Genomic DNA, 13,770 nt, shown 5'->3' with positions numbered 1-13,770 from the left:
TACCTTAATTTACCATGGTAGCTGTAGTTTACTTCCAAACCCCATAGTTTGTGTTACTGCAAATAAAAGAATGTGGCTTGTCCAAAATGTTTCAGAATATACATTTTTACAGTTTTACAGTAGCAATAATTACTACAACTAAGGAATTTTGGTGGAAAATATGGTCACAGTGGTACATTTCTTTAAGGATTACATGTAAACACAGTTGGTTTTGCCCACACATGCATGGTACATTCCACAATTTTCCCCAAAGCTTGAACTCAATGTCATACTAAACAATAGTGGTTAAGGGAAATTTTCAAAATTGCCACTTTTGCTGAAACTGTTATGTGTATTGCTCAAGTGATTCAAATGAGTCATAAGCATGTTTCTAACATCATAATGTCATTCATCCATGTTTTATCTTAATTGTCATCTTAATTTTGTTGAAGCCCAGATGATTTTCAGACGTCAGTAGCCTACAATACATCATTTCCATAGTTCCTCTTTTTTAGTAACTTGGTTACAGTTAAAAGGTTCAAACTTTCCCTTAAAGGGATAGTTAACCCAAAATTGAAAATGTTCACATCATTTACTCATCCTCATGACATTTCAGATGTGCATGACTATCTTTTTTCTGCAAAACACAAACAAATATTTTTAAAAGAATATTTCAGCTCTGTTGGTCCATACAATGCAGGTGAATGGTGACCAGAAATCAGATAGCCCAGAAAAAGACACAAAGGACACATTAATCCGTAAGACTCCAGTGGTTAAATCCATATCTTCAGAAGTGATATTATACTTGTGTGGGTGAGTCCTTTTTCTTTTTACTGAAAATCTGCATTTTGACTTTCACTTACACATTTAGCCACCTACTGGTCAGGGCTGGTCCAAGGTGGAGATTATGTGCTTTTTGGACCTTCTGAGTTCTGGTCACCATTTACTTGCAATGTGAGGACCAACAGAGCTGAAATATATTATCCTAAAAAAATCTTAATTTGTGTTCTGCAGAAGAAAAAGTCATACACATCTGGGATTCCATGAGGGTGAGTAAATGATGAGATAACTTTCATTTTGGGGTGAACTTTTTGGGGTGAACTTTAAATATTACAATGCATATCCACAATAATATTCCGCATTCTGAATATCTCCAGGCTCTTATTGATAGTGAGGTTTTATGAGCCAGTAATAGAGATTATAGAAATGGTAGATTAGAAATAAGTAGATAATACACAAAGACACAAATATTGTGTAAAATAAATTACAATTAATTAATGCATAGATCAATACAAATCCATTAAACCAATTGGCGACCCGCACTGATAATACTGAACGCCATTAAATCCTGTCTGGAATCATGTCATGTGTATTAACATTTGGATTTGAAAATACAGTTATCCTCTGGCCGCACTGAGACACTTTAATCTGTAGAAGATTTATTTCTATTTATACGTACAATATAATGAGTGTCGTCTTTATCTCTGTCAGATGTAAGCATTGCGTAACAAAGCGTCACACGCTTTCGCCCCAATACAAAGGAGAGTAAAATGGCGAAATAACGCCCCATGCTGGACAGCTGTTTTAATGCAAGTCTTAAAAATGTGATTTGCTAAGTGAGTGCTAGCAGTAGTTAGAGCTAGCATATGACTTTGTAAATGACTGAAAGAAGAGTAACACAGCAGATAAAACTTATATGGACATGAAAAATACAGCACAGCGTCTTCTAGTTCAATTATTTTACATATCAGGGCATAACTGGCTGGTCTTGCTAACTAGACAAATTTAGCCTCGGATTACAGACATAATAAAGGCATATTGTCATAATTTACACAACAAAATTAGCACTGCCATAAATCAGACAGAAAATGTTTCCTAAAGTGTTACATTATTCACATATGTCTGCATATGTTTGTTTCTGTACTGTCAGCTAAATGTGGTGTCAGACATAGGCTAATGGTAAATGTCTTTACAAAGGAAAAATGTGTGTGTTTAATATTTGTAATGCGTTATCTTTTATTTTAATGTATTTATTTATTTCTGGATGTCCTTTCTGGAGTATTTCCTTTCAAAATTCTGGCTAACCTCTGTGGCAAATATGCTGCAAATTTATAGCTCATTATTTTCACATGCAATACTTTGCGGCAAACTGTTCATTGTTGCCACAGGTTTTTTTGACCTTTTGCTTAGCTCCGCCCCCCTTGGCTACCATTGCTTGCTCTGACAAGCTTCGCAGAACTCTCCATAGTAATGAATGAGAGATTTCAGTGAATGGGCACGGTATTTTTTTACTAAATATTGGCATAAACAAATTTTTTGTTTAAAGAAATTGTTAAATTATGCATAATTTGATTGAAAACTGTGGAGACTGTTAATCAGAATCGAGGGAATTAATTATCAGTCACTTTAAAAGAGAAAAGTGTCATTTAATGGCAATTACACACCCGATAACATTAGTGATAGTGAACAGAACTGCTAATAACATCTCAAAGCACACTAAAGATGCTGTGAACTCTTTATTTACTAATGCCTTTACTAAGACTTGAATTAATACATAAATAAATTAGTGTTCGGTTACTGGCTTTAATTTACCTTGCAGCAAATGTAGGTGTCCTTGCTGATGTAAAAACATGTTCATTTGGGAATGAAGACTGACACACATTAATTCAAAGCATACTCCTCTCAAGATTTTTTTTTAAAGATTTTCAAAAAACAAAAAACATTGCTTTTATCTGCTCTTGGTAACTATTAAAAATGACCCAGCAACAACTTTTTTCTATATATATATATATATATAGTGGATAATTTCTATAAAATTCCTCTTAAAACTACACTCAAACACACATTACTCACATAGACACTCGTTGTAAATAAGCAAGTGCTTGTCAGAGAAATGGCGGTGGGGCAACAGTTGCTAAGATAGGATTGGTCAGAAATAAGGTGAAGGGTCAACTGCCCATTGTTCCCAAAGGCTAGCTGCAGGTTCAATCACCACTCCTGGTAAAGTGCTGCAAATTCCTGGGGACAGTTATAAAATGAAGAACACTGGACAGATTTATGAGGTAATCTGACTTCAGCACAAATTGCTTTCTTTATTAATAAAATAATGCAAGATCTGGAATCTAAGTTTTATTTATTTATTTATTGTCAAAGGATTTTATTGATAAGGAATATATATATATATATTTTTTTTTGTGAATGTTTTGATCTTTAAAACCATACCAGAAGAGGAACACTTTCTACACAATAAATAAAATACACTTTATTTGCTTTCTGGATGTGAGCACAGTGGCAGAATCTTCCTCTAACCATACAAAACAATCAATTGCATGGAGAAAAGGGGAAGCTATGGCTGAATACTTCTGCTTTATATGAAGTTCCTCTATTTTCACAGGTATTTATAAATAAAGATGTGGATCTGTACACTTTTGCCTAGTACACTATGGAGAGACAGTCGGTTTTCTTCAGATTATGTTTCACTGTAATTTCACTCTTTTTAGCCTATAATGACGGAAAACCATGGGCTAGGGAACGATGCTTTCAGGTAAACTTACAATGGTTTCTTTTGCAGAGTATTTTGAATTCACATAAATAACTATGATAATAAGCAGTGTGGGGCAGTAATGGATTACATTTCATTTGGATTACAGGATCAGATTACATAAATAAAAGTTCTTGTATGTGGATCACATTTAATAGGGAGCACAATTGGATTACTGTTACTTTTTATGGGTTATGTGACTACATTCTTGATTACAACGGCAATTACAAGTGCGTAATTTACTGATTATTAATTGTGTAAATATTTGCTCTCACAATTATTAGATTCAGTTATTTTGGAACAATTCAAAATTTTCAAAAGTATGCAAAATACATTTATTTGCAGACAGCATCAGACTTCTTGAGTCACAGATGCGTTTAAGACCAAGGACGTTTGGCTTATATGTGTAGCAGCTAATATAAACAGAAAATAAATGAATGTAATGTGTATGTTTTCATTGTCCTCTGTCTTGGGTAACAATATAGTGTTGGGTTTTTATGACTCTCTAAGCACCTTTATTTTACTCAGCACAGACACATAGCAAGTTTCTTCTTGATTTTACGTTTACTTGAGGAGGTTACTCAAAACATTTCAGATTAATGAGTAGATTTTCACAGGAATATACAATGAGTGATTAAAAAGTATTTAGATTCGATTACCTAAAAATTTGTGTTATCTAAAAATGTTTAATTTGTAACATTGGTACCAGATTACATTCCAGATGTAATCTATCCAGCACTGACTATACAGTAGGTTCATGTTTAACTCTGGTGTTTTTTCCCCTTCAGATAGATGATGGTTATGATTGCAGTGATTTAGACCTTAAGCTCATTCCAGACGAGGTACCAAATTCTGTCCGAATTCTGAAATTCAGCTTCAATTACCTGCCTTCTCTGTACAACTTTACTTTTCAAAGGCTCCGGAGCCTCACTTTTCTAGAGCTAACAAGGTGAGATTAGTGCTAGTTTGACTGAATTTAACTGTATTGTTTATATATATATATATATATATATATATATATATATATATATATATATAATTGTGCTCTTATGTAAAGTGTAATCCTAATATTTCACACTCAATCCCTGTTCACACAGATGTGGCATCGTTTTCATGTATGAAGACATTTTTGAAAATCAGCCTCACCTGGAAGTCCTCATCCTAATTGGAAACCCACTTGTGTTCATTGCAAACAGAGCTTTTGTTGGACCACAGGCCTTGAAACATCTCAGTCTAGCTCAGTCGAAGATAAAAAGCCTTTCAGACATCCCATCAGATAATCTTGTCAATTTGGAGGTTCTAGACCTTAGAGGCAGTGACATTCGCTCATTAGACGGACTAAGCAGTTTCCATTTTCAAAAGTTGAGAATGCTAAAGCTGGACATGAATTCTATTGAGCGAATAACTGCAGATGATTTGAAACCACTTCATTATGTCGTCGGGATGAATATAAGCTTCAAAGGAAATGATATTGTCTATGTAGAACCAGGTGCTTTTCAGTCGCTGACCTTAGGGAGTCTGGATATCAGTGGCTGCCTGGGAAAGATGGACATTTCTGTCCTACTAAAAGGCCTTGAAGGCATTAAAACCAATAGACTGAACCTGGGATTGTACGAATCCGATCCAGCAGTGCACATACCTTCTTCTGCACTACAATGTTTCTGCAACATCTCCGTGACTGATCTGGATTTCCAGATTGTGCATTTCTCAGACCTGAACAATTCCACATTTCGTTGCCTTGAAGGCCTTCAGAAGCTAGACCTTACCAGAACTCACCTAGGTTTACTGCCCTCCATCTTGACCGGCCTGTCAACATTATCCCATCTGGTGCTAGATGAGAACAGCTTTCTGGATGTCTGCCACATCAATTCCAGAAACTTTCCCAAGCTTACACACTTGTCCATAAGTGGGAACATGAAGAAACTCACATTCAGCAGTAGATGCTTAGAGAGTCTTGGAAGATTAGAGGAGCTGGATCTCAGCATTAGTCAAGTGAACCCCACAGGACCTTGTTGTAATGACCAGCTGTTTGGACTCGGTCACCTTAAAGTCCTCAATCTCAGCTATGGCTCACCCATGCGCTGGAATTCACAGCCTTTCAGTGTAGTGCCTCAATTGGAGCACTTGGACTTTAGTCGTTCAAGCTACACTCTGAACGACAGCTCACCTTTCAGTAGTCTACAGAATCTTAGCACTCTAAATATATCCTGGTCTAACACGAATCTCACAAACGTGCAACTTTTCAAAGGCTTAAAGAACTTGCGACTCCTCAATTTGAAGGGGAACCCCATTCTAGGAGGGGTTCTTACTCAAACAGAGCTCTTCAAACCCATCCCTGTTCTGGAAACACTCATTTTATCTGCATGCAGAATTACTGCCTTCAAGGAGAACTTGTTTAAAGAGCTCACACAACTCAAGCAAGTAGACTTCAGTGAAAACCAGCTGACCAAAATCAGCACCGCAGCATTCTACTCCTTGAAGTTTCTCCAACTTAACTTTGCTAATAATTTCTTTGTGACGGTGGATGTTGGAAGTGTTATGAATTTGGGAAATGGTAGTAGTGTTGATCTGAGTTATAATCCTCTGGCATGCAACTGTAGCAACTTTCAGTTTATGAAATGGGTTAAGGACAATAAAGTCAAGGTGAGACAACTAATGGAGACAGTTTGTAACGGCACAGGAACAAGGATTATAGATGTCCACTTGCAATGTGAATTCTCTGTTGGTATACTTGCATTTTCCATCACTATAGCTGCAATTGTAATTGCATCTGGTGCTTTCTGCCTCTGCAGGAGAATTAGGAGAAGATATGCAAGATACAGTCAACTTTAATATTCAGATTTTTGTTTTTATCTCTCTCCAGACAAATGTTGGCTTAATGTCTGGTTTTTTGAAAATTCAGGTTAGGTTAGGGTTAACCTATCCCTAATACTTGTCTTAGTGGGTGGGGGTGAGCACATTTCAAACAAATTGTCACACTTTACAATAAGGTTAAAAGGTTATAATACTTTTATATCACTCATTACTCGTACTTAATGTTAACTTCATCATATACTAATGCATTTTTTAAACAAAGCTAAAAATGTTAACATTAGTTCATTATATTTTGGTCTGTTTTACACCCAAAACCAAAGATATCGATTCAAAGGACATAGATTACACCACTTGGGTCGTATGGATTATCTTTATGTCCTTTTTGGATCTTGAAAGTTTTGTACCCCTTTGCCTTGAACTTCGTGTGACAGGAGGGAGGGCGGGACCGGGTCGTGATTATACACACCCGGTCCCTTATCAGGCTAATTAAGCATCCGAGAGGGATAAAGGCTGATTGCGGACGGTGGTGCGACGAGAGAGAGATCGTTTACGGACATGTCCGTCACATGTGTTTTTGTCTTTTAAGTTAATCATTAAAATATTGTTTATATCGCCAGGCCGGTTCTCGCCTCCTTTCCATTGAACTGCTTTACACTTTGTAATGACAAAATGCAAATTGATAATAAACACAACATAAATGGTAATTTTGACATGCCTTTTTATTTTCAATATAATACAACTTTAGAAGTATAAATATTTGTATAGTTTACAACATCTATGACATCCATAGTGCTTTCCGTGGGTGATTTACAAAACTCAAAACCACATCTCTTATTGTACAGATCCTAAAAGACAATGATAAGCAGTCATCTACATAAACACTGTTTTCACATGTAGAGAGAAGAAAGAAAACCCCAGGAAACAAGCAGGAACATACTGAACTAGAAAGACAACAAACAATTAGGTTACCCACTGACAGACTTCGACAGCAAGTGTATGGTAAGAGAAACACACACATCGATCACAGCATAATTTCCTGTGACATAGCACATTCATTTGGCAAATAACACAATATACAAAATATACATCCATGAAGTAGTTGTAAACAAACATTAAATGTGCTTCTTTAAGGATTTAAACATCAATTGTCAGAAAAGGCAAGGAGGAAAAAATATTTTCTAACAAAAATGTTTGTGGTTAATTCATTACAATACTATTAATAATAGCTCATAAACAATGCATGTGCTCTATAAAACATAATTTTTTTTTATCATTAAAGTTACTATTATGCTTAGAATCTATTCCCAAGAACCCCAATATGCATTGTTTTCAATCTTAAAGTGCATTGCATCTTTCCAGACTAAACTACATGTGTAAAGTCTGAGTAACAGAAACTTCAGTCTGCTTATCCAGTTTAAAATCTCTACAATCTTGTTTGTAAGCACGTTTGTTTCCAGCTCATATAAATGCACTTTGCTTACATAAAACACTTAATAGTGGAAGTACTTTATTATTATACTCTAATATACCCTATGTGTTTAGCAATAAACTGACAAGTTAGATTTACGGTTACTTTAGTTTGATACGTGATGCACACGTACCTGTAGAGCTATTTTAGGTTTAAAGGTAAGACCAAGTATCAAAAGACAATATTCACAATCTCCTCTTTTCTGTTGCAATGCAACTGTCTTAAGATCAAGCGAAACTAATAACAAATATGATTTTAAACTTACAGGAAGAAAAAACATTGCTTAAATAGAGTTTGAAACATCTCTGATATGAAAGAAATGTGCTCAACAATTCTGTAGCATGACTAGAGATGTGAAATTAATAGCAAAAATACTTCAAAATATTTCACAATCCATATTTAGTGTTGTACTTTTCATACGAAAAGGTTAGCAACTGACTGGACATAAAGAAAGAACATGTAGTGAAACTCCTGACATTTACCAACGGCCCAGACGTCCCACCAAGCATCACTAAAGCACATTTGATTATCCCTGTATAAGCCCTTTTAACTAAACCAGGGGTAGTACACATGTTCTTGTATGCCAAATGGCAAATGTTAGCCCTAAAAGCTTGTAAATTTAACAGACGGTAAATATAATCTACACACTAGCAAACCTCATGGGGTAATCATTTAGTTTCTGAAACTTGCCTTTAACACAATGTGCGACATCTTGTCCCTGTTTAATGTAAATTCTTGATTTCAATATTAGCGGTGTCAAGTACAATGGTAAAGAGAACATATGGAGAGCAAAAATAAAATGCTTAAAATGCATTTCTGAAAATCCACATGGTTAACCCCAACATACCTCAGTGAAACTTCAAGTACACTTAATTTTAGAGTGAGACTATGATTATTTTTCTAGTTTAGAGTCCATATCAGATTCATTATTGAGCAGATGACATCACTAGGAGACTATAACATTTAGTACATTATACAAACATATGACATAGCAAAATATATACATACAACACTCACTTTCAACCGACCCCTCTGTACAATTAACGCTGCTGTATTTACAATATATTGCATAAAAATGAATCTTTAGAAATGTATGTGAAAGGAATGTGAATTTCGCCAAAAACCTGCTAAGAACAGCAAGTCATAATTCCCCAAAAAACCTCTAAGGCCCCTTCCACTATGATTCCAGAACCATAAGATGATTCCAATATAAAATAGTTCTAGGTGAGAAGCACAGGACAAAGTGCTTTCCCTCTGTGCACCACAGCCCAAAACAAAACTTTGCTGATAAGGAAAAAAACAAACAAACAAAACAATGTAAAACAAAGTCAGACGAAAAATAATAAAAGAAATACAATTTTAGCGATCTGTCCTGCTTGCATGGTCAAAGTCACATTATTAGCACCATTGCTACATATATTTTCCTAATGGTTTTAAATTCTTCAAAAACCAGTTTAATACTTAACTTTAGTTTGAATAATCATGAAGCTTTTGTTCCACAGTCTACTTGCACCTCTGCACTACATCTGAGGTCCTTTTCGTTTGGTACCAAATTATTGCACACGGCACTTGTTACATCACACAGCAACAAAACAATACCATGACTAATTTTGGTGCTTTTGCGAGATCTAAAAAGTGACCACAAGCAAGCAGCGAAACAAATCTACATTCAGCATACAATTTTTTGACATGTTATATTAACAGAGCTTAATAGATCACAACAGGAATAAAAAATAAAAAATGTATCTCTATGGTGTCTTGAGAAAACCCAAAGTAACAGCTTCACCGGTCCTCAACTAGGAAGGCTTCATGATATTACATATACTCATGATCCTTTTAAAATTCATTAACCTTGGCAACTACACTAAATTATCACTTTTTACAAGCAGAAACTTGTGGCAGAGACTTTGTTTGTTTAGAACGGACTGAATCTTTTTCAGAAATAGTACTGTCCTTTGCCAACGTTATGCCTCTTGAGGAGTCTTTATGGGTAGTTTTTGGTGCTGACAATGACTCTTGAGAGGGCTCCTTCTTTTCTACTAGCTCTTTTTGACTAGATAAAATCGGTTTATCAGTCACCTTTGACTCACTGGATGTACTAGAAGCAGTAGTCCCTATAGCATCACTAGTGCTAGAGCCCTTGAGAGAGTCTGACCTTGGAGCATCAATTCTGAGCTTCATTTGCTCCTTAGAAGAAAGCCCAAGTATTTCAACTGTGCCACCTTTAACTGGAGGAGAGCCACTAGAAACATGGATTTTAACAGCTGGTACAGGCAACACTGGCACACCTTGAGAACCAATGCAGGTGTCTTTCTGGGGCTGGGCTTTAGGTGTAGTTGAAACTGACTCTCTCAGCTCCTTTGGTTTTACTATGCTTTCTTTGCCAATGGGCTGTAGCTGTGCTTTGTTCTCTTGCTTTCCCTTATCTTCAACTGCCTTCCTAATAGATTGCGTAACAAGCGGAGAGTCTACTCTGGGCTTGTTTTTGGAACTCAATGGAGTTTGTTTCAATATTGCAAATCCAGGTGATTGTGTCTGTTTTATTGTAGTCTTGGCTGGAACTGTCTCTGTCGTGCAAATGTCTATAACTTGTTTAATGGCTTTCTGGTTGTCTACGTTAAGAATGCTCTTGAATTTCTGCTTATCCTCTGTTTTAATTGCAGATTGCACAGTGTCTCTTGATGTAGTGTCACAACTTTTAGTCTTTGGTGGGCTTGCACCAGAGTCCTGCTTCAATGTAGTACTAACATTTACTTGACTTTTGATAAGGGCTTCTTGCTTTACACAGCTCTTTGAGACTTCAGTTTTGACTGAAGTATTGGGGTCACAAGCATTTATTTCAGTCACACTGCATTTTAAGTCCTTTAGAAGTGCCATTTTATCTCTTGAGCCTGCCATTTTTTCTCCAGATGTTGACATGGTTTTTAAATTCTTCACAGTCAAATTGGATTGGCTACTTCCCTCATCTGAATTTACTTGAACCTTGTTTTTGTTGAAAAACTGTTGAGACTGAGGGCCTTGCACACTTGATTCTTTGCTACCACCTGACACACTGGAATTTTGTGTTCTGTCTGTGATTTGTTTGGGGATTTGAACTGTCTGTCCATTTGCCAAGCCAACAGAGCTTTTGACACATGTTTGTATAGACTGTGTAGCTTGGATGGTGGTTTTTTTCACTTCGGCCAATGCAGAAAATTGTAGGACAGTGCGTTCACAGGATTGGGACTGTGAATCAGTGGCAGGCATTGCCTTCAGTGGGGCAGCAATGGAGGATGGAGTTGCTTTCCTTTGAAGGGTAGGTTTTAGAGACAATGGGCATTTAATAACAGGACTATCCAGTGGTTCTGCATATGTTGAGACAGATACAACTGACACAGATGTTGGGACTGAGGAAGCTATGGATACATTGTTTGGGATGAGGGATTTTTCATTGACATATGCCAGTATGTTAGCCTTCTCTGGGCCAGCAATTGAGATTGGTGTGCCACCTGTTGTGTCTCTGAATGTATTCTCAATGCGTTTGTCTAAACTTTTTACTGTGCTGGCTGGTTTGTCTCCACTCAAATCTTGAAGATTGCCTGAACTTAATTCAAGAGAGTCTTTGGTGGTAGCGTCTCTATTCTTTCTATGTAATGGATCCTGTGGTGCAGCCAAAGTTGGGCTTGTTGTCCCAAGTGCATTGCCTGCAACCTGTCTTGAAAGATGGGTCTGCCCTGCAACAGTGTTGTTTGTATTGAATGGTTTGTCTTTATTCATACTTTGTAGGCTACGCTTCTCTGCAGACAACACTGGTTTTGGTGAACTGGATGGTGCCTCAACTAGCTCACTTTTATTACCAGTAGATTTTGCTTCTGGGGTTTGCTGGAAAGAGTTTAGTTGAGGAATAACAGAAGATGAAGCCAGGTACTTTTCAGGTTCATAGGTTTTGATAGGGACTGATTGTATCTTCTGAGTGTGATTTTGGTTTGAAGGCAAAAGGGTCTCCTCAGGGTTTTCTATATCATCTTCCTGATCTTCATTGCTGACTTCCCTAATGGAGGGTGTTTTTCCACATGCAAAATGAGCACAGTGCCGTGCAGCCCTGAGCTCCAGAGCTGTCTTTAGCCGACTCTCCGATTTCACACTTTCGTGGTTGGAATCCACTTTAGAGGTTGTAATTTGGAACCTCATTCCATCATTAAATGTATTTCTATCATGTACAGCTTCACTGCAAGCAGGACCAACTATACAGTCCTTGTTGGATATGGACTCTCTTTTTGTAATGTTTTTACTGCTTAAATTCACATTGTCCTTTTGGTTAAAAGTCCCTGCTGTCACTGCCTGTGGAGCTCTTAGTTTCTCTGTGGTTTTCTGCTGAATTAGTGGTTTCTCAAATGGATCTCCTGCCAATATACCACTTTCACAATGGCTGTCTGCCATTTTAGAGAGACATGTGTCAGTCTTGGACACTCGAGGCCCAGAAAGTAGACCAATGTCTAGAGTGCCCTCTAGTGGTTTTAAAGAGGACACAAGTCTTCCCTCCAATTTGTACTCAGAGGAGGTCTTCCTGATGGGACCTTCAGAAGAGATCATCTGAAGCTTTTCAACGGCGCTCTCCCCTCTCCCAATGAATAGCTTAGTGGCTAAAGAATCTGCACCAATTCCAGAAGTGCTGTGAATGTTGCATATTCCCCCTTTCACATGTTCTAAAGCCAAAGCAGAATCCAGCTGAAGACTTTTGGACCTGGTGGTGTTGAAGTGAATGCTTTCATGAATACCAGGGGAAATTCGACACAAAGAGTCCTCTCTCTCATCAAAGGACTGTCTCTTCCTCACAAACTCCATGTTGGGGGCTAGTTTATCTAACCGGTCTGGTTTATTAACTTCTTTTATTGGCCTGGACATCTGTCTCTCTGAGTGACATGAAGGTGATCTAACATTCTCACTAAGAAGTGATGCACAGTCCCCACTGCTGAGAGACTCCGATATGCTTTCACAAATTCTTGGGTTTAGTTTTTTGTAGAGCACGTCCTTCAAAGTAGCATTAGTAGATTTCTCCAGGGATCCAGATTCGGAACCTTGTGTTCTAACAATGGGTCTTGTTAGGATGCCCCATTCCTTATCTTCAGAAAGTTGTGAACATGCAGAAAATTCTACATCTTGCATGGTGTCTTGTTTTTGCAAAGACTCTCGTCTCTCAGCCCAGTCTTGCCTTTTCACCACGACTTTGGCCTTCAGCTTTTCCTTGTCAAGCTCCTCTACCGATTCCTGACGGCCAACCTTGCGGGTTACAGGCCGCTTTAAGCAACCCTGTTCAGCAGGCCTCACCCGAGTAATAGTGTGTGGTTCACAGGAACTGCTCTCCTCTATGCATGGTGGTGGGGTGTGCTCCCCACTAGATGAAGCTTCGGCTTGAGCCTCCTCTTGGGTGACCTCCAAACTGTGCTTTCTGGTACATAAATGCTTTTTGTCTCCAGCATAAGAGGGAGAGAGTTTCTCCTCTGATTGGACTCTCTTAAGGAGTGGTGACCGAGGAGGTTCGGCGCTCTTGGGTCGCACCATATGCCGGACTATGGTGGGAGGTGAGTGCATTTTGGCTGAGAACGCCTGAGAAGTTTTGCAGCTCCCCACTGTGTGAGCCAGTAAGGGAGATGGAGGGCGCTGAGGGGAGGTGGGCTGAGGCTGAGGGGTCGGAGAGGGTGTCCGAGCCAATGGAGAGAGGGGAATGCTCCCTGCTGATTTGCGTCGGCCCTGACGGAGCCGTCCGGGGAGTTTAGGCCCCAGGCCATGCAGAGTGCTTGGTCGGATGTGGCCAGAGCCTGCAGGCGAATTAGGAGCACTGGAACTGGGGGAACTACTCTGTGATGAAGTGCCACCTGTAAGAAGCAGAATACAATGCTAACTTCCTAACATCCTTTACTGAAACTACTTTCATACACAGTTCAAAGAGGTCAAACAGTATTTAAAGTAGCACAGCATAGAAAAAAAG

The 13,770-nt window shown here is 38.1% G+C and overlaps 2 protein-coding genes across 2 annotated transcripts in view; one reads left to right on the top strand and one right to left on the bottom strand.

Annotated features, from left to right (window-relative positions):
- Positions 1-3,421: 3,421 nt before the first annotated feature.
- On the top strand, positions 3,422-7,016 carry LOC127641479 (CD180 antigen-like). Its single transcript, XM_052124512.1, has 3 exons — positions 3,422-3,523; positions 4,309-4,469; positions 4,618-7,016. The coding sequence occupies exons 1-3, from the start codon at positions 3,422-3,424 to the stop codon at positions 6,350-6,352; spliced, it is 1,998 nt and encodes a 665-aa protein (XP_051980472.1). The 3' UTR covers positions 6,353-7,016.
- Positions 7,017-7,050: 34 nt separating this feature from the next.
- LOC127637453 (microtubule-associated serine/threonine-protein kinase 4-like) overlaps positions 7,051-13,770 on the bottom strand; it is a 194,870-nt gene continuing 188,150 nt past the window's right edge. Inside the window, exon 29 of the mRNA XM_052118529.1 lies at positions 7,051-13,657. Within this exon, the coding sequence (XP_051974489.1) occupies positions 9,675-13,657 (3,983 nt within the window). The 3' untranslated portion in view covers positions 7,051-9,674. The remainder of the gene's footprint in view (positions 13,658-13,770) is intronic.

Source organism: Xyrauchen texanus, chromosome 4 (assembly GCF_025860055.1).
Source record: "Xyrauchen texanus isolate HMW12.3.18 chromosome 4, RBS_HiC_50CHRs, whole genome shotgun sequence".
NCBI classification, from domain to species: Eukaryota; Metazoa; Chordata; class Actinopteri; order Cypriniformes; family Catostomidae; genus Xyrauchen; species Xyrauchen texanus.
The sequence above is the reverse complement of the archived record's forward strand: the minus strand, read 5'-3'. Positions and strand labels throughout refer to the sequence as shown.